General features: G+C 40.6%; 1 protein-coding gene across 2 annotated transcripts; it reads left to right on the top strand.

The window, feature by feature from the left end:
* The first annotated feature begins 1,735 nt into the window (after positions 1-1,735).
* Positions 1,736-12,824, top strand: LOC131690474 (paired box protein Pax-6-like). Of its 2 annotated transcripts, XM_058976275.1 has the most exons (7): positions 1,736-1,800; positions 10,379-10,398; positions 10,498-10,663; positions 10,718-10,898; positions 10,956-11,115; positions 11,180-11,508; positions 11,562-12,824. In XM_058976275.1, exons 1-7 carry the CDS (start codon positions 1,781-1,783, stop codon positions 12,315-12,317), a joined length of 1,632 nt encoding a protein of 543 aa, XP_058832258.1. In that variant the 5' UTR covers positions 1,736-1,780; the 3' UTR covers positions 12,318-12,824. The 2 variants fall into 2 exon arrangements, with proteins under 2 accessions (XP_058832258.1, XP_058832265.1); XM_058976282.1 differs by lacking the exon at positions 10,379-10,398 and having other exon boundaries at positions 1,765-1,800.
* The last annotated feature ends 9,224 nt before the right edge of the window (positions 12,825-22,048 follow it).

The raw sequence follows: 22,048 nt of genomic DNA, 5'->3' as shown, positions 1-22,048 counted from the left end.
GTCCAGATGGATAAGGGTTGCGACAAATAGGAGGTTTTGGTTTAGTAGGCCCGTTAGCTGTACAGAAAAGTGCGGACGAACTCGAAGGATGTGTCTAGACCGACGAGGAACGTCGGAGAAATTCTCGAAAAACAAATATGAATTGGCAAGCGAATTGTTCCTGGGGCAAGAAAATCAGCAATTTTAGGACGGATAAGAATAACAATTTGTACGTGTATAACAGGGTTTGCCTCAACAAACAGATTTTACTCTACCATGATGATAAAGTTAAAAGTTCATCCCGAAAAAACTTAATTCACAAAATTGTCCTCAGTTTCGTCTATTAGAGACGTATTGGACGATACTGAAGAGTAAACTGAAGGAGCAGTCACCAGGTGATATTGGTCGGAAGCGAAATTGGTGGAATTAGCTCAAATATTTATTTTGTTTTTAACGATAAAAAGCACAATATGATTCAACGAAATTTCGAAATCCACTATCCCACGCTATTGGACCATTCTGCTCGAACCAAAAAAGGTGTGTCGCTATGGTTCCATGGCCGAAAACTTGCTGGTGATGTAGAGGCCTCAATCTTGAAGATTAAAATTCATTCCCTACACAAAACATATATCTCTATGTTTTGAATTTTTCTAAGATTCTTCGCAGAGCTGTCATAAAACTATCTACAATATTGCAAATTGGACCAGATTTGTTTAAACATGTTATTTATGTGTATTTTAAAGTTTACTATTGCTGAATTAGCTAATTATTTTTCCCATGAATGTGTTCAAAATCCAATCTTATCTTTGTCCTATATGATTCACAAGCATGCTCCTAATTCATTCAAAATTCAACGCCACCCAACTTTCAATTCGTCCCTGAGTTTTAGGTTCAACTGAGAACGCCTCAATAAGCGGCCAAGATTGCCGCTTTTCCAAGCTTTCTCAATTGAACCTTAATGGAATTTATTTCAAGTTTATATCACATAATCATCATTTTTTCTCAATTTTTTCTTCAAAGTTTATCAAAAACTTTTAGCCAAAAAAACCAGAGGTGATACAAATCAAGAAATACTGAAAATACCAAAAAAATGAATCCCAAGAATAAATTTAAATTTCACTAATATATGGAACAACACCAGTGATTGCTATTTTTTACATTGAAGAACTTTCCGTGTAGCTGCACGGAAAGTCCTAACATGAAGAATATAATTTGTTCACGTGTTCGATCGTCCTTATTTTGTTTCTTATGTAATCAGTCAAACCTATATTCATTTTAATTCCATTAGATATGGTTATATCGTTATTTTAAAATCAAATGCAATTAAAAGAGGAAAGGACGCTGAAATCAATAATTAGTATCCCACTAAAGATTGACGCATATTGACTAAAGCATCGAAATTTTGGAATAGATTCACTATACAATGATTTTGCGGACATTGAAACGGTACTTTCAAATTTCCATTTTGAGCTAGAAAAATGCCCCGATCGATTGGTCAATTCGCCAACCAGCCGTCTGTTCGCGTCTTTAATAGTTCAGTTGTCACTTTATCGTTGCCATCTCGGTCTCTCTTTTACTCGCACACAAATCCACCCTTCACAGCATCCAAAGATGTATATCGGAACCGCTTTCTCTCTCTCCCTCCTTTCAACCACAACCAAAGTCAAAAACTTCGTCGATTCTCCATCGCGCCATCGATTATACCAGTCGCAGCAGGCGAGAAGCGAACATCGAAAACAAAACCCCGAGCTCGCCCTGCTCATTTCAGGCAGTAGTGAAATTGTGGTGAAACTTACGATTAATGGCCCTGATACACGCAAGGTAAACAACAGTGCATAGAACCGCCTAACGGACCGCCTGCGGACGGCCGAGTGGTCCTGTCCGACCGGCGAACCGTATCCGGAAACCCGGTTCGGTGAAGTTTGCCCCCGAAACGGAACCGATCGGACGGAAAAGCGCAAGATACAGTCACTTTCCGCATGACTGATTTTCACGTCCGATTTGCGTTCGATAATTCGGACTGACGACTGGCAGGGTCGCAAGCGAGCGAACCTTCTTACACACGGGTTGTGTTGTTTTTTTTTGTTACCTCCAGTTTATTTGTTTTTGAGACGGTGGAAAGTTTTCGAATTTACGTTTAACAAACTGATTAGGTTCTAAGGTTCTGAATTTGAAAGAATTTGTGAAAATGTGGCTCGATTCGTAGCAAACCGTCACCATTTATAACCTCCTTACTGGTTAGCCATACGTATTGGATCGAACGAACGATGGAACGTTGGACGAAAAGGGTATCGAATTACACGAATTGTGAGGTAAATTCCTTCGGTTTTGCGGTTTGACCTGTGTCAGGTTTGTGAGGTCCGAAACGATGATTAACAAACTGGATATCGCGAAACAATTCATTCCGAAGCTTTCGATTTCCGTGTTTCAGATGGGAGAGACACATTACAACAGACAATATCTACGGCTAATAGAATTCAAATCGCGCACATGCGCTTCACCGCCTACTGATCTGCCCTGTGTTGTGCTCTGGTGAATTCCTTCAGCATCGATGAAAGGAATCGGGTAGCACTTATCGTGATTGCGCGCGGGGCGTACGGGTGGTACCTTAACGTGTTTCCCTAAATCGAGGACGGGTCTTTTGTGATAATTAGGGAGAATTGTCCCTCAGCGCATATATGCATTTTCATGAGGGCTTTCCAATTGTGATACAAATAGAGGCTGTAGTTCAAAGACGTTTCTGAATTCTTGTTGGTAGCAATCAAATTTCGGTGAGTTGAAGCTTTTTACTAGTTAGAAGATACTGTTGACTACTGCTTCATTGAGCTTAGCACCTAGGTATGTTTTCAATTTAGTTTGAATACGTTGTTCGATTTGGCGAACATTTTTTATAATAGAAACTAATAACGAATTTTTCAAATTTATTTTCAAGGGAAAAACATCTACGAAATAGATTTTGTTCTCTTGACACTAAGAATTAACCTACTTAAGATAAAAATAGTCATTCGTACAGCCAGGAATAGCAATCTTGGATTTTTTTTTCCAATTATAGAATTTTGAGTCATTCGCCGGGGATAGAAAAATATTTTTAAAAAATCTCTTACCCTATCGGATTGGGATTCGAACCCAGGTGAGCTACGTACAAGGCAATCGATTTATTAACTACGATATGTTCGCCCTCCAATCATAATAGTAATTTTAAAACTATATCATATTGCATACTCATAAGCCGGAGATAGGATTAGCTTGCATGGATTCGAAACAAATTTTAAATGACAAAAGTTTTCGTGCGACTCAGTCAAATGTCACAATGAACTCTCTTAAGACAGATGTCTTCTGTTCAACAGGACTGATATGAACACTGAAGAAGACTATACCTCGTCGAAATACTGGTATACATCTTGATGGTGAAATGCAAGTGCATTCTATAATTATTATTATTATTGTGGAAATATACGGAAGACATCTGTGTTAAGAGGTTTAATAAATATCTTGTTTTCCAAAGATATGAATAAAATCCACGATTAGATGCAACAAACTACAAACTAGATATATTTATGACAAAGTGGCACAAATATAAAACAGTGCCATAAATACGGAAATTAAATTCCAAATAAACAAACAAGTCTAGATCTTCTGATATTTCTGTACCGAAAGACTCTCCGTGTGTCTGCACGGAAAGTCGCTCGATGGACAATATAACTGATTCTCGTATTAAAACAATTATGATTTTATTCCAATTTATTTTAAAATTTGCCGTAAACAGGTAATTTTTAGTGATTCCCCTGAACATAACATGTTTATTTCTCTTCCTTGAAAAGTTAGCTGAATTGTGGAACTAAAACTTTTTAGCCAAAAAATTACGCATATGCTACCCTATAATTCATTAAAACATACTATTTAGCTAAACCGAATCATTTTTTTGCCAAAAAACAAATAACTTTAGTCCTTCCCTCTTCCGCTATTCTTGTTCTCTTTTCCTGTACCCTGTTTTACCTTTTCACTTTTGTTCCTTCGTTATTTTCTCATTTGCTATTTCATCTTCCTCTTTCTTTCACTTTTTTTTTATCTTTGTCTTCCTTTCCTTTTTGCACGTTTTCTGTTTTTTTACCATTGTAGAGCGAGTAAAGGCGCTTCATCCTAGGTTTACTAGCCAGGGCAATGTGTAAATAACTGTGTCCCATCACTAAGGACCAAAGGAGTAACGATAACCTTCTTAGCCAAGCCGCTCCCAACGATTTATTGTATCCCCTTTAAACTGAAACGGTCGGTACGGTTGTCCTCGTTTCTTCCTCCTTCAAGATTCAAAACAATTCGTTAATTAAATTATTCATTGAATGAATAATGAATCATTCAATTGCCGCCTAATTTTGAAACATCTTCAAACCCAACTCTGTACAGCAGGCCTGTCCGTTTTAATGAAATATGAAAATATGTTTCAAATATTAATATTGACAAGAAAAACAATACAGAATAACTGCAGTGTTTTCCAGGATGCTTTTCAATATTGGCTGTGTAAGGGTTATTCGTCTTGTTTACTTGTCCATTTTTCCTTGACTGCTCATTTTCTGCTATTTCTTGTCTCCCATTTTGTCTTTTCGCTTACCTGCATATTTTCCACTATATTCTGGCTTTATTTTTTTGTTAGTTTTAGTTTCTACTTTTATAAAATTCCTTTTCTACTTTTTCTTCTGCTTCTAACTTCTATCTTATACTTTTACTTTTAACCTTACCCTCTTCGGTTTTTTCCATCTGCTTCCTCTGGTATTTCTTCATTTTCAGTTTTCTTCTTTACTTTTTTAGCTTTCTTACTTCTTTCTGTGTCATATGTCATATTTACTCTTTTAGATATTCATTTTTTTCTTATTTTCTGTCTACCTTCAACTCTTTCAAGTTTCATTCATATTCTTTCTCTTGTTGTTTGCCTTTTTTTCTTTGTATTCTTTACTTATTCTTTTTTTGTACTGCTCTGCCAATTTTCTTTTTTTCCTCTTTTCTTTATTCCTATTTTCAGTTCCTACCAACATTTTTTATTCAGTTTTCATTTTCAGTTTTTCATTATCTTTCCATTTTTTTCCTTACCTTATAATTTAATGATGTTTTGTCTTTTTATCTTTTTTTCTCTCGTTTTTATTTTTCATTCCGATTTCCATATTTTGAATTTTCCTCCATTTTATTTTTCAATTACTCCTTCCGTCTTCCGCTGTTCTTTTTCTCTTATTTTAGCCTTTTCTACCCTTTTTCTTTTTTGTCTGTCCCTTTTCTTAACCACTTCCCCTTTTTTCTCATTCTTGTATTCTGTTTATCATTGTATTTTCCTTTAACTTCTTCGAGTTTTTTTTAATAATTTCGTTTTATTTTCTTATTTTGTTTTAACCCCTCTTTGTTTAGTCAATTTTTTATGTTTCCTTTTTCCATTTTCCTTCATATGGCCCTTTTTTGCGAGGCTTAGTCGTCTGTCTTTTATATTTGTCCTTTTTCATTACTACTTTCTCAATTTTACTCTCTCATTTTTCCTTTATTTCCTGTAAAGGTTTTCTTTTCTGCTTTTTATTCTACGCTACATTTTTCCTTTATTCTTCTTTGGTATTATTCGTTTGTTCTCATTTATCCTCTTATTTTTGAAATCCGCTTACCATTTCGTTTTCAAATTTGGTAGTGGCTTTGCCCGTATTTTTTGTTTATTTCCATTTTTCCCTGGTCTGGTGGCTCAGATGGTAAGACTTTGGTCTTATGAAACACTCACTAGTGGTCCATAGGATCGCAACACTAGCCCTGCAATTGCCTTGTACAGTAAGAATTTAGAGCGAAATATGACACAAAGGCGATTTTTTACGATTTCTGTTTATTTTTGCTTTTTCTTTTTTCTAAATTCTTTTTTTTTCATTATTCGTGTACCCTTTTCCGTTTCTCCGTTCACTAATCTTTACTGTTATGCATTTAAACTCCTCTGGCGGTCTTATCGTTTTCTTTTTTTCATTTCTTTTTGCTGTATTCTTTTACATGACACTGTCATTTATTCTCTCTTGCATCATTTGCTTTTTTAAAATTTACTCCATCATGTTCCTTTTTATTTATATTTCCCATTGTCATTCCATTTCACAAGTCTTGTTTTACATTTTGCCTATCTTGGATATTTTTTTTTTCGTTTTCGCTATTTTTCCGTACTTTTTTCATGTTTGTTTCCTTCTGTCCTGTTTTCAATTACATTTTTATTTTCTTGTGCTTTTTGTTCCTACATTCTCTTATTTTTTACTTGTTTCCTATTTCCTATCTTCCCACTATTTTTACCATTTTCCTACATATGATGTTTTCCTTTTAAAAAGATCTATATATTTTTTAAGTTCTATTTGTTCTTTTCTACTTTCTTAATTATTACTTTTACTTTCACTTTTTTCTTCCCCACTATTTTTTCTAGGTTTCGTTCTCCATTGTCTATTTTTCCGTTACTTTTATACCTTATTATATTCAAAAAATGTATTTTTTCTGATTGTTTTCGTCTTCCTCAATTGCATTTCTTTTCGTCTTTTTATTTTTTCTTTATTTTTATTAATATTTGTAGCTCTGTCTTTTATATTTGTGTTTATTAACTTTTTATTTTCGCTTAAACCGATTTCATTGCACCTTTCCTGTTTCCACCTACATTTTCTGTTTCCTTTTGATCTCCTCTTCTCTTTTTGTTATTTTTTTTATTGTTTCTTCGCCCTATTTCATTTTTCTTTTTGATTTGTGATTTTTTGTTTACCCTCCTTACGTATTTTGTTATTATTTTTCCTGAGCTCTTTTACGTACTTTTTTATTTGTCTTTTTCAACTTTCCATTTCGATTTTCCTGCTTTACTTTTCAATCGTTCTCTTTTGTCTTGTTCCTTCTTTGCTATCACTTTACAATTTTTCTTTTTTGGCCTTTGTTCCTTTCTTTCCAAACCTTTCTCAACTTTTTCTTTCCCTTTACCCTTTTTCCCATCTTCTTTTGCTTCGTTTCATTTATTTTTATTTTCAGTTTCTTTTCCATTTATCTCTGTTACAAAGTTTGTCGTTTTTTTTTGGTTGGCCCGCTTTTTATGTTTCATTTTATCCCCCTGATTGTTTTATATCCTTTACTCCTTCTATTTTCTTATTTCGTTTGTGCTTTCCTCGTTTTTCCTATTTCACTATGTTTTCCTGTTTCTTTTACCTCTTTTCTCTTTAATTTTTCCAATTTTCTTGTACTATTTTTCCATTTTGATTTCTCTGTTCCATTTTCTTTTCAATTTCCTTTTTTTCTTCGGCTTGCTTTTTCTTCTTCACCTTTTTCGTTTATTTTCCCTATTTCTGCAATCGCTTTTTACTTTTCTATTTATTTCTTTTTTCTGTGTGCTTTTTCAAAAAGATGTTCCTCTACCTTCTTTCTTTTTTTCATTTTTCTTTGCGTGCTAACATGTTCCTTTTTATTTTTTTCTTCTCTGTTTCATTCTTACATTTTCTGTTTTTATTTTCGTAGTATTTCATTTTTCCTTTCTTTTTCTTTTATTTGCTATTTTTATATTTTTCCTTGTCCCCTTCTGTTTTATTTTGTATTTACTCCATCCGTTTTCCGTTGCTTTTGCTTTTTTTGAACACTTTATTTTTCCTATAGCCTTTTTTAACATTGTCCCACTTTTCGTATTCTTTTGTCTTTATCCTTCTTTGGTCTTTCAATTATTCTGTTACGTTTTCTTATTTTGCGTTAACTTTTTTCTCTTCCTTCTATTCATTCCCTTTTACATGCTTCCTGTATCCATATCCATTTTATTTTCATAGTACTTATTTAACCTTTAAACTTTATTTCCTCGATTTGTCTTTTTATTTACGTTTTATTCCTCCTACTTTCTCAATTTTTTCCGTTTTTGTTTCTCTTTATTTAACTTTCCTGTTTTTTTTCTTTTATCAGATGTATTTTACTTTTACATCTTCTTACAGTTTTTTTTCTTTATTTTTTGACTCCTTTCCACATTGTCCAGCGTGTCTGTTTATTTACATTTTCCTCTTTTCCTGTTTTAGTTTCTCTTTTCTTTATTTATTACTATTATTTTTCTCGTTTTCGTTTTTAGGTTTACAAGCGACAATTTCTTTTTATATTTTCTGCTTTCTGTTTCTTTGTTTTTTTTGTGTTTCTTTTTTGTGTTTTTTCCGCTTTTTAATTTTTTTTATTCTTCCTTTCTCACATTTGTCTGTTTGTCCGCTTTTCGTTATTCGTCTTCTTTTTTTGCTGTAACTCTTTCTTCTTTTCGTGTTAATTTTATTTTTCCCTTTCATCCATCCATTTTACAAGTTTCGTTTTTCTTTTCCTTTTTTGTTTTCAAATTTCCTGCCGCCCTTTTTATCTTTCCCTTGCCTTCAATATTTTTCCAGCTCTTTTTCATTTTACATGGTTACATGGTTTTACTCATTTTTCCTTCTTCAGTTATACGTTTTCTTGCACCCTTTTCTGTGTTGTTTCTTTTCCACTCGCCCCTTTTCTTCAACGTTTTCCCTCTTTGTTTTCTAATTTTCCTTCTCTTTTTTCTATTGTTTTACATTTTATTTTTTCTTCTTTTTTATGTTCCTTTTGTTTTTCTCTTTTCCTTGGCACATTTTCTTTTTTTTTAATTTTTTTGCAATTTATTTTACTTGTCTACATGACACTTTTTCCCTTTTCTTCCTCCTATTTTCTTTTAATTTTCCTTTATTTTATTTACATTTGTTTGCTTTATTGTTCTACTTTTAGAATTTTCTTTTATATTCTTATTATTTCAATATTTTTCAGTGCTTTGTTTTTTGCTTTTATATGTTTCCGACATTCTTTTTTTATTTTCTTCCCTTGTGTTATTCCTCCTTGACCATTTTACATTGCTTTTTTAATTTTCTTTTTAATTTTTTTTCCCATTCCTTTTTTCTGTTTTTCTGTTAATTTCCATGTTACTCATTTCTAACCTTCTTTTAGTTTTGCTCCTTCTTTTTTCTGTTTTTCTTTTTCATTGTATATATTCTATGTTATTCTTTTCCTTTTTCAGGAATCCCTTTTCTGCATTTTTCCTTCGTGCTGTTTTCATTATATTTTTTTTCCTTGATTGTTTATATTTCCTATGTTTGCTTGTACGTGATAACCTTTTTCCATACCTTTTTTTAAAATTTAATTTGCAACTGTTTTTTTTTATTTTTTCATGCTTCATTTTATTTTCTATTTTTCACCTGTTTCAGTGTATGATTTATTTGGTCCTTATTGTTTTCTTTTTATCGCAGTAAAGTGTCTGAGTTTTGATTAGAAAATAGAAAAATATTTTTAACCAAAACTGAGACACTTCTCTATTGCATACAATAGATTCAGGCACAGTCAAAAACACTTAATTATGGAAAGCTAAAAATATACACAGAATGCTATCTTGCATTGGCTTGCCAAGCCAAACCAAATGTTTCGATTTCATTAGTTCTCATCAGGTTAAAATGAGTTCCTTTTCTTGCGGGACATCACGCTTGACTGGGGGTGTGCCCAGGAGCTAAAAATGGTGTCTCCGTTTTTTTGAAGCTAGCGACAATCTGGCGCTAGCTTAGTCCCGTCACTAAGTTAGTGTCGGATTCTGATGAGACGAAGTCGAATTCCATGATTAATTTATAAACAGAACTGTATTTCTCAAGACAATTTTCTCTAAATATTTATGAGCAACTTCACAACTGTTATGCATTCACTGAAATCGTCGTTTTCACATAAAAATTTTGTATACATATTTATTTAAAAATCTTCGCTCTAATTCCGATTGCAACTGATAAGGTTCTAATATTACCACCAACCTAAATGAAACAGATGAATTCCCAACGCAAAAACAAAATTTGAAAGACGTTCACAGATAACTACTTCCTTATCACCCATCGATCTCCGCGTCGAGGGATAATTCCAAGCCGAAAAAGGGAAGCGCCAATTCATGCTACACACAATGCGGCACACGCCGCAGCGAAAAAAAGGGGAAAATCATCTGTTGGTGACAGGCGCATCTGTTGGTGACAGGCGCGACAGACCCCCACGTTCAACACATTCTGACTGGTTATTCCATTTTCCCTCAACTTTTCCCTTCTCCACCACATCACACTGCTTTCCACAGCATCATCGCACCCCAAAATGGTAACGCGTGGCATTTCACCACCACCGATTGTTCCGACAATAGCCGGAAGTGTTGTTCCCGTAAGTATTGTTGTTGGCTCTGATAGTGTTGCTAATGATGATGATGATGATGATGATGATGACGATGATGGATTCTGCAACCGGAGCGGACACACAGTTGTTCATTCTTTAGTTGGTTTGGTTTGAAAACAGTACTCCAATTGCTTACTCTCTGACAGTCTCGTATTTCTTTCGATTCTTCCTCCAATTCTTGCATATCCTCACTGTTCCGAACTGGATTTAGTATGGACTACAAAAACGAAGGTAACACCCCTTAGAGACCATGTTCCGTATTAGTCGTCGTGACTCCCTTTTCTACCCTCAACTGACCATCTTTGTCCCGTCCTCCCTCAAACTCCACAGGCCACAGCGGCGTCAATCAGCTGGGTGGCATCTTCGTGGGTGGCCGACCGCTACCCGATTCCACCCGGCAGCGAATCGTCGAGCTGGCACACGCTGGAGCACGACCCTGTGACATATCCCGGATTCTGCAGGTTTCCAACGGGTGCGTTAGTAAGATTCTGGGAAGGTAAGTTCTTTAATTTGGGGGTGGACAGTTACTTCACAGCCGTACATCCGATAGGTACTACGAAACCGGTAGCATCCGACCGCGGGCCATCGGAGGTTCCAAGCCTCGCGTAGCCACCCCGGAGGTGGTTCACAAGATCTCAATGTACAAACAGAACTGTCCGAACATTTTTGCCTGGGAGATCCGTGATAAATTGCTGAATGAACGGATTTGTACGCCGGAAAACATTCCCAGTGTAAGTGTGGCCAGTTTTTGGTTGAAAACGTAGCTTATTATCGTAACCCTTTCGTAGGTCTCCTCAATCAATCGCGTGCTGCGGAATCTAGCCGCTCAGAAAGAGTTCAGCAAGAAGCCACACATCCAAGATTCATCCACCGAAGAATCGAGTTACTTGTCCGCCAAACCACTCAGTGACAGTTCGCCCTTTATTCACTACAAATACGGGGACAATGGTAAGTGTTGCATTGGAAACGTACCTTAACAGAAAGGCGGGTACTAACAAACCTTCTCTTTTAGTTGACATCAAACCGACCAACGAGCAGGAAAGTAAGAGCCCCTTCGGAAAGCACTGTTTCACCAATCTGGATTCACCGGTGGGACTCGGTACGGGCGGTGGTAGTAGTAGCAGTAGCAACATCAAACCTCCGTCGATTCCACAAACCGTCAACTTCGATAGCGATTCGGAACGGCTCAGCCTGAAACGTAAACTGCAACGTAACCGGACATCCTTTACCGTTGACCAGATCGAGTACCTGGAGAAGGAGTTCGAGCGAACGCACTATCCGGATGTGTTCTCCCGGGAACGATTGTCTTCCAAAACCAATCTACCTGAGGCGCGGATTCAGGTGGGTTCTGGTTTCTAAAAGTTACGAATCTACTCATGGTTCATTACTTTCAGGTTTGGTTCTCCAACCGCCGTGCCAAGTGGCGTCGTGAGGAAAAGCAACGTTCGCAAGCAGTTTCCGAAGGATCGAACGTTGCCGTGTCCGTATCGGCAGCTGCCCCTCCACAACCATCCGCCATTTCTTCCTGTATGAACCTCACTTCTCCGTTGGTTTCCCACGTGTACGATTCGAACATGTGCGTCGAAGATTCCAACAGCAATTATTTGAGCAAAACGTACCCGCTGGAACCGACCGCCTTCCAGAATCTTGATCCGCTGAAGTCTCCCCAGTCCCACCATTCCCAGAACCACTCGCCCATGTCGTTCAAACTGTTTCCGTCCAACGTGGGCGGTGGATCGGCAACTCAGGGAAGCTCTGGTGGTGGTGGTGGTGGTGGTAGTGGCGGCGGAGGTGGCGGGGGAGGATCTGGAAGTGGCCAAAGCTCATCCGGAGTACACCACGAACCGAGCATGATGGATGCGGTAGCTCTATCGAATAATGGCGGTTTCTCACACGTACCTACCTCGGACGACAAGTCCCTGTACAACCACTTTGCCTATTCGGCTTCGTCCGTGGCGGTTGCAGCCGCAGCCAATATGCACCATTCGGCTGCGTACTCTGCGGCTGCCGCCGCGGCAGCCGATCACCACCATCACCATCATCATCATCATCAGTCGTACAATGGGATGTACCTGAAGAATCAACTGTACAATATTCCGTCCAGCGGAGTTTTGAGCTTCCAATCGACGCTGGACTGGAACAAGAGTTAATGGTAAGCGTCAATGGGGGGTGACGACGCGATAGATTTCCCCTGTGGATTGATGTTGATGCTGATGATAATGATGATGTTTGATATGACGATGATTGCCATAACAAGGAAGAAGAAACCGTTGCAGTATTTGTGGTGCGCTCCGAATCTCTCTTTATCACTTTACTATTGAAAAAAAACGTAAAATAAATGTTGAAACCGATGACACAAAGGTACATATGTAAGAGGAAACAGAATCGTGATCAGTTTTTTTGCTAATAGTGATGGTTGTCCGTACTTATACATATATCTATATATATCGAACAAACAAAAGGTATTATTTTTGCGTCTCATTACATTCTATTAAATGCTGTGAAACAACAAAACAAAATGTGTTAGACAAATTGAATATTTTAAAATTGAAGCTCTAGCGTGTAGGTGAGTCGTAATTGCAAATCTTCTTAGAACAATATTACTGGTTCCAGTAAACTTGAAACTGAAATGTACAATAAAACTGCACATTATTACTATTATTACCAAATTATGGACGGGTAGTTGGAATTATTTCCTTGCGGGGACATTGATGACTAGCGACCATGAATATTGAAATATTTGCTATTTTTAAATTATTAATCGAACATAACCAAGAGCCGTTATCTCTATTCCTACAGCGAGTAACGCAAAGACCGAAAACGAGTGAAACATATCGAAAGTGATTTTTAAATCCCTGAAAGCAGAAGTGCAGCTGAAGCTCAGACAGACCAACTGTGCCAAAAATACCAAAAGTACGAAGTAAGTGCTGAGACGGCAAAATCGCCAACACACGACTAACCTTAAGTTGTTCTGATCATACAATTTTCTCTCTGCTTCTTTCAGAGTTGTAGACGCTGAAGAGGCGACTCGACCATCGGGATTCCAGATATCGATCCATCAAAATAGACCGGGATCAACGATTCCTCTTCTCTTTTGAAGGAAGACGTGATCAGAGTTTTTTTTTACTTCAGAAAATTCAACCGATCTCCACAGGGATTGAACCAGGAGCTACTGACGGGAGAAGCAGTCACGCTTACCACTCAACTACCGGCGCCTTCAAAATAATAGAAATAGAATTTGAAAAGAACAATTATGGGGCACGTGTTGTGCAACGCCAGAGACAGATTTGAACATGGCAGTCACAGTCGCCTGCATCCAGCCGTTTCTCTGAACCATGACTTGAAGCACGATTCGGAGTGGAGAAACCTCTGTAATTATTGGACTAAGTACTTCAATTACAGCGATAGGATGCTCACCAGTACCGTAAATGTTTGAAATGCGTCGTTGAACAAAATATACACAGTGTACCTTTTTCTGAGGCAAGAATCCAGAAAGGCGTCTGGCTATCACTACGTCAAGACCTTCAATGACCGTCCAAATCAAATAGCAGGTAGAAGCAACAAACTACATGACGAATTATGCTAGCTCGTGTCATGTCGAGGACATCAGTGATTTTGGAAATACGCTTCTTTAGGAAACCAGCAGCTGTTGCCAGGCAGGTTCAAAGCGAATTGGCAGCCCTCGAAACATGAACAAGTAGCAATATCATCTATGGTAACACGAAGTAGGTCGTTAAGAGAACTTTAAGTCTATCCGACTAAATAACCCGGAGAAGTCAATTCTGCCGTAGTTAAACGACAACCGAATAACTACCTGTGCGCTGCTCTTCCTCCAGTCATTGACGCAGGACCATTGGAACCCACCAGGGCAAGTATTGCCTCGGCACCTACCGGTCTGCTCGTTGCGGAAGCTAGATCTACCGCCGAGGACTACAACGAGTAGATCATGGCGAAGCGGGGAGCTAAATGGTTCCTGGTATCGTGACAAAACTGGATGTTAATCGGCTCACGAAACGGACACGGTCTGGAAAGTGTGCGAGAAGCATCCCCATAGCAACCATGTCAGGCGATTCCGCATTGGCCAACGGAACCCTGCTGCTACTGCACGGAGAGCGACGACCAGCAAACTGAAGTGGAAATTCGTTCAACAAAGACCTCCTTCTTGAGGCATTTCGGCTGGACAGCGGGATGAAGAACGTTGATGCGGCTGATCTAACAAGAATGATTGTGACGGCTTGTGGCAGGCTTAGAGAGCAAGATCGGAGAGTGAGAGGGAAGCGCAAGGCGACGTTTCGGGAAGCTAGAGCCGCTTTAAAACCGAGCAACAAGCTTACTAAGCTATTTTACCATAAGGAGCTGTGATAAAAAAAGTTGGCGCCAATCGCTTCGAGGCGCTCCGTCGACGTCAGCTGAAATGTACCGTGGCAAACTAAAGGTTGAGGGTCTCTCCCCGAAGAACGGTGTCACCGACACCGTACGGCTAAGAAGAAGGCGCAAACACAGACGAGTGGCAAGTGACTAACGATGAGCTCGAAGAAAAGTCGATGCGAATAAAATCAAAGAAACACCCCGGTCCGGATGGAATACCAAACGTGGCGCTGAAAGCTGCGCATATCCGTATATGTTCAGAGTGGTGCTGCAGAAGTTTCTAGCTGAAGGCAGTTTCTCCGAAATGTAGTAGGTACAGAAGCTGGTGTAGCTGCCAAAGCTAGGGAAATCAGCGGGCGATCCATCCTCGTATAGGCTACAGTATAGGAGGGAAAACTCCTGGAAAGAATTATCCTTAACAGGCTGACTAAACGCACGGAGGGTGAGTGCGGACTGTCCAAGATGCAGTTCGGATTCCACAAAGAAGTATCGACATTGGAACTAATTCGGACTAATGCTCGGGAGTGCTGAGAAGGCACCTAAACAGAAGCTAGAGAAGGAAATCGTCACTATGCTGTAGTTACGATAGATGTGAAGAATCCGTTCAACAGCGCCAGCTGAGAATCGCTGCAGCGATAAACGTAATGACCATGCCGGATCCTAAAGAGCTACTTCCAGAGTAAAGTACGGGACAAACGAAGGGCAAAAGTCAATGTGAGTCACAGCGGGCGTTCCTCAGGGCTCCGTTCTCGGTCCAACTTGCTGGAACAGGATGTACGATGGGGTATTGACACTGCGGCTACTCAGGAAACCGTGGGTTTCGCGGACGACGTGTCACTAACACACTAGTTGAAGTAAAGGTGTCGGTGACGGTAGACACTATCGAGAACTGGATGGACGCTGTCAAGCTGCAGATAGCTCACTCCAAGACAGATGTGGATGTGCAGACCAACAGCAACTGCAAAGCGGTTCAGCGGATGCAGATCACCATCGGAGAGCACGAACTGGGAAACAACCACGTCGACTACGTCTGTAAAAAGTCGGAGAAGGAAATGAATGCAATAGCGAGGATCATGCCAAAGGTAGGCGGTCCGAGAAACAGGACGAGGCGTCTGATATCCAGAGTGTTTCGTCATCGATGCAGCGATATAGGCTTTCTGCCTGGGGTGCGGCGCTGAAAATCAAGTGAAATCGCGAAAAGCTAAACGTTCCGGTTGGTGGCCTACGAGTTGCGAGAACAATATCGTCGGAAGCTACGACAAATACGTTATCGCCTGGAGGATATCAAGCGCTACAATCGTAGAAATACCAGAAACGTTAGGAAGATGGTGAGAATCGATTCGATGGTGACGTGACAGCAGGAATGGGACAATACGGAGAAAGAAAGGTAGACCTACCGGTCCAACCCAAACTTGTCACCGTGGGTCAATGGAAAGCACGGACATCGCTCCTGTCGGTCCACGGCTGCTTCAGGAAGTATCTTCATCGGTTCGAGCACGCAACGTCACCATTGTACCCGGGGTGTGCGAACGTAGAGAAGACACCGGAGCATGTAGTTTTCGAATGTCCGAGGTTTGAAGCGACATCAACCCGGATAATGGAGCTTACAGAATGACAAGCGACGTAAACACGTGGAACGCGGTCAACAGCGAAAATGGCGTAATTGATAGCGAGCAACGGTTACGGGAGAGAAAGCACCGCCAGGAAACTCTTCGCAGGAGTAGGCTAGACAACGACAGAGCACCAGGCTTGGGTAGCCGGGGCGCCAGCGAACCGGACGCCACGCTCCACCCGGAATCGCCAGACGGACCACAGCACCCTACCGGTTTGCCCGAGAGAAATATAGCGAAAACCAAAGAAGAATCGGTATCGGGAGAACTTCTTTCTCCGGGGAACTCTCGGTCGGTGTAAACACCACCGGGGACTAGACTGAGTACACCAGGACAAGACACCACGAGTCTCGGGTCGTCGGGGCCCTGTTCCACCGCAATCGCCGAACTGACCTCGGCACCTAACTGGTTGGTTCGGTTTCGCGCTAACTTCTCTCGTCTGGGAATTCTCCGTCGGAGGCTAGGTACATGGTCAGGGACTAGACCGAGTAGTTCGCAAACAAGTCGGGAGCTCGACAAGAAAGTGGTTCTCGATGAAACAAGGGTCAGTAAATTAGACAAGTTTGCCGATGGAATATTCCTCGTAGAGGAAGAGGACTGATTCTCGACCCACAGCTAGCTTTCCTACTGCCATACAGGAATTGCCACGTTGTAAACCAAGGACAACTAACTACTAAGTTATTGGATTCGTATGCTGTGCACATGACAAAATCTCTCCCCGAAGTAATGCCGTAGTTCCGGGGAGGAATCGGTAGTTGTTTTAGCGGGTTGGTTCACTAAGCTCTCTCATCGAACCTATTGTCTCTGGGTCCTCTAATGGTTAAATCACCCAGTACGTTAAGCTTCTTAAAGAACCTCAATATCTGGCACGAATAATCTGGGAATGCTTTGCCAAATATCGCTGAGCTGATTCTTGTAATAGAAAGAGATGAGCAGTCGAATAGTCTTGAAATTTGCTCCACTTGATACCATTTCTTTCAGGCACTGCCTTGAGCTTTTCTTAACTTTACTCGACTCCACCGAACCGGAAGACATGTTTGAACCGAACTGGACTCGAGAACAGAAATCTCCCAATGTGTTATCGAGTGCACTGTAGTACTGAACGGAAATACTCCAAATACCTAAAGCTATTCACCGACGGATCAAAACTTCACGAGAGGTCTGACTCCCTGAATGTTTGCATGATGATGTTGCGGATTATCTTGGTTCAGGTGCATTGGCGAGGAAGTCCAGTTCGCCTTTTTGGGGATGATCAATAGTACACTAGTAGATCGTTTGGGACTCGTAGACATCGAGAAGAGGCATACCATCAAGTGTACGACAGACATCGCTCACGTGGAAGAGTTACCACGTTCATAAGGTAGATGAAATGTTGCTAATTCTTCAGACATTGAACGCCGTAGAGTTGCCGGCGGATAAGCGGGTTATAAGTCGAATCGTTCGACAACCAACTGAATACTCTAATCGGGCTGAACAACCTCCACTCATTTGTTCCAATTGAAGTGAATATTGGAGCGCAGTAGATCCAAGCACTGTTCGCTGCAAACTCGGCTGGACTGATCTGATGGGACAGCAGGAATCGGTTGTCAAAAAACGTAGTTGTTCGATACTAGAGTGGACCACGACGGACAATGGCTTACCTTCTTGGGGAAACGAAAGACGCATATCTCACGGGTAGTCATTCCACGACTCTTAAACCGATGAAGCAGCTAACGAGAAAGCGGGTGAAAGCAGGGAAGAGACCCGTGATCTAGTGTCTTACGACTACTCACCCCCACGTCGCGGGTACTTGATCTTCGATCTACTGTAATTAATCGCATATGAATAAAACGCCTATCTAACAGTCATTAGATACCAAGGCTACTCATCGACGAACTTGCTAAGCTCAAGATCCAGCCGATTCCGAAATCTTTCAAAGGGATGCCGTTGAAAAGTTGGTCCTTTATCTTAGACCGAATTAGCGAGGACTCCTCCGATTATCGAAAGATGATAAATACCATCAGTGTCAAGCGAGGAAAACGATTCTTATGAAACGGAATAGCAATCCCGAAGTAGATATCCAACAAAATGAGCAATTACTTCGAAACCCTGTCGTCGGAAGAATTTCTACTTCTCAACTATGTTCAGCCGAAATAAATGTTGAAGATTTCGCCGACAGCCTTCTCACCAAATTCGAGTCAAAACCAAAAGAACTCTTCTGGATGCCCTTAAACCTTTTAGGTGGGGACCTTCTTAGTACCAATCCCCAGGAAATGTCTCCATTGGTGTCCTCAATAGCACGCCATAAAGTCTACTCGTCTGTGTAGCGAAGAATGTCTTGTAAATTGACGATTCACAAGTTCACCTTACGAAAGGGAATCAGCACCAGCATTTATTTGGGTTTTTGTAGATTCGGGCAATTGCACTACCACGTGAAGAGTCCAAGGAAATCTGGGTGAAACATGATTAAACAAAACAGGGGACCAAGCAACAGTAACAAAGTCAAATCACATGAAGAAACAACAAACATAACAACGATTAGACCACGTGCAGAGAAATACAGAATATCTGCACGTATCGACCCTGTCTGGGGATGTTCCAGGTCAAACCGATGCTCTCCCAACGGCTGTAAGTACGGGACGGTGGGAGGTACCGCAGACATATCCTCGGAAGGAAACAGTAGACTATCACAATGATTTTTCACAAGAAAATAACTACTAGAAAGAACGTATGGTTTTCCACGCTACTGTCCTTACCTCTGGAGTACTGTTTAGTATGGCTAGGATACCGTGCGGGCATCAACGGCAAGGAGTCTCTCTAAGCGAACCGCGCTCGAAACCACTGAAGATCTGAAGTCTTCTGTTAATGCGCTTTGAATTGAACCTGTGGGAAAAATACCCAGTTGTATGTCTAATCGCTTCCTAGTAGTCACGTAGTGCAGGAAAAAAACATGTCGCTGATGAGATCCCTTCAGATTCCCCACGTATCAAGTATCGTACCACGAAGAACAACATACAGCACTTGATCAGGCCGAATGTACAGGATACGGAGTCATTCACTCGATAGAAGAAAACAGAATAACAACACCAGGAACCCCAAATAGTCTCGAAGTACCATATCTGATGAGCCAATGAATCTCAGGAGTGTTGGAGTTGAATAAGCATTCTATTCTAAGACAAGACTACACAGGAAGCTTCCAGTCGCAGACCCGTTGCCGAATGCTCGTGGTGCCCAGCCCGCTTTGGATACTCCATCCAGCGAAGCTACGAATATTAGTTCGAACAGAAAGACTTTTGCAAGAAGCACACAACCCGCTGTAGCATCTGAAATGCCCAGGAATTTAACTGTATTTATTGGGCGAATCCCGCGTGATAGCCTACGATGTCTCACGCCTGATTCCGATCAGAACTATAGGGTCGATTTTTTTTTTTTTGGATCAAAATTGTCTACTCTCCTCGTGTAAGGGCAAGTCGACTAGTCTCGATAAGATCGCCTACCTTGTACTGAATCACTCGCCATTAGTCGTGTCCTGCTCTAAACCTTCAATGAAACTTGGGGAAACGGAATCTTCTCATATCCTTAGCTATAATTATCCCCAAAATCAAGAGACTAGGTGCCTCATGCGACTTTTGGTCAATAATTATGATTTCTTAAACGGCCAAAGAGAGGAAAGGTATAGTAAACGACAGAACAAGAAACAATTTGTCTTTCACAAGGGATACGGAGTCCTTGTTTCCCAATTTCGTACAGTTGAAGACAATCTTGGAGCCTTCGCCAACAATTATCTCACCAAACCACAACTGTCAATAATACGGTAGTGTAAAAACCATCCCGACAGCCAAATACAGTGGCCGCTTGTAAACGTTCCGTGGAGCTTTATCCACTCACGTGTTCGCGTAGACTGCGTCCCTAAAATAAACCTGGACTTCACAAGAACGGCTTGTGGAACTGTCGGGAAGGTATCAACTCAGATCGAGGTTTGCATCTGACAGTTGTGAGCTCTGGTGTCACTCCCGTTGCGTAGAAGTTACGACAATAACGGATAAGATATTGTTCTGCTTGGAAGAAGTCCACCCGCTCGTTTACCAGTTGTACCAGAAACAGAAGAAGGTCTCCCGTACGAAGATGAATCCAGATGATTTAGATAGTTCGATCGCGAAAACCCGTCATCGTCACTTGCAACGAATATCAAAGCAATGCAAGTGGATAAGAAGCGTTTGGCGAAGGAAATGAACGTAGAGTTCTTGTGGGCTGAAGGAGATTGAAATGAATAATGCGTTGAAGGAAAGAAAGATGCGTATAGACCGGTAGCTACTTTAAAAGAAGCTACAGGTGGATGATCGAGAGCCTTGGGAACGGGAGATCGTGGGACAAAATCTTCAACAACAGAGAGAACTGCAGGAAAAGCAGGAACATGTGTGCCGCATAAAGCAGTTCGAGGAGGTTTGTCGGGATCAAATGTACTTCGTAGAGCTACGATTGAATGCGTTATCCGACGTTCGACAAATGAACAAAAGTTATTTATAAATGTTTGCATGGAAAGAAACCAGAAGCAGATCGGCGATACAGCTCCATACGGACTGGAGCTACAGATCGTCGATACCACAATAAGCAGAGCACGCTTACGAAGAATCTTCCGATTTTCTCGTGGAAACCAGTAGAGTCGTCACTTTTTTCGATGTTTAACAAGTCGTCACCGAAGCCTGCAGATATTCCGACTTGGATATTCTGGTGAGACTACTGCGAGACCCCTTTCTTCTTCCAAAGTCGGTTCAACGAATAATCGCCATGCTCCACTAGCGATACCGACACCCAGAACATTTGCTGCTAAGCCACCTTGAGAAGGTACACAGGCTCGAATCGTCAAAAACTGACAAACTAACCTGTTTTAATAATGTTTGGTTCTGACAGCAAGTGACATTGCTCGGAAAGGTTTCAATTACACTTTGAAGAAGGAATATTGAATCGAAATGACGTCAACTAGCGGCTTATACAGAATCGTAGTACGTAAACCCAGTTTCCGCAAGTTGGAAAAAAATTCACAAACTCGTCAAACAACTACTAACTCGGCTCCTGGGCAGTTTATCGAAGTGGTCGAGACAAGTAACGCGGTCTTTTTAAACAACGGTAGAAGTACTACTCCCCAGAAACGTGTTTCTTCGGCCCTGAAGTCGACAAATTGCTCCAGTTCTATCGCTGAAACTTGGATCGTTCGATAAAAATGAAGGGTAGTGGTACCTGCTCCAGTCCCCTACGACCAATTATCCCCAAACTACTTCAGGTCACAGCTTCGATCTACCGGAATGACTCATATGAAGAAAACGTCTATCACACGATCAGTAGATGCCGAGAGCTTTCATCGGAGGAACTTCCTGAATTCATGATCCATGTTACTGAATCCGAATATCCGTAGAGGCTGTGAATTCCTTAACAAACATGGTAGCTCAATTGTGCGCCCGGATGTATCGTTGGTACTTAGGTCCTGCGTCCTTGAAAATGAACAAATTCGATGAGAAGAAAGTTTTGCATTACTCCGCCGACACCTGAATACTTCGAAGGACCCGCTGAAGAGTTCGTTTCTTTCCTTGGACAGAATCATCGTGTAATCCATCGTGGAACTCAGTTGTAGCAGATGATTAACATCCTCAGTGGCAGGCAATAAAAACGGCTCGGAACAGCTATCATTGGCCCGAAGTAGATATCCAACAAAATGAGCAAGTACTTCGAAACCCTGAAAAGAATCCTGAAGCTTTCGCTGACAAATTTTTCACCAAATTTGATTCAGGTCTACAACCGATTTTGTTTTCTACCTCGCTTTACCTTCACTAACGTCGACAGTACCGGATACCAAGTGGATTGGTGCTACTCCCGGAATTGTAATGGGAGGTCCCCAAAAGATATGGCAGTTGACGTCTCGCGACATC

Source organism: Topomyia yanbarensis, chromosome 1, assembly GCF_030247195.1.
Source record: "Topomyia yanbarensis strain Yona2022 chromosome 1, ASM3024719v1, whole genome shotgun sequence".
Classification (NCBI taxonomy): Eukaryota; Metazoa; Arthropoda; class Insecta; order Diptera; family Culicidae; genus Topomyia; species Topomyia yanbarensis.
The sequence above is the reverse complement of the archived record's forward strand: the minus strand, read 5'-3'. Positions and strand labels throughout refer to the sequence as shown.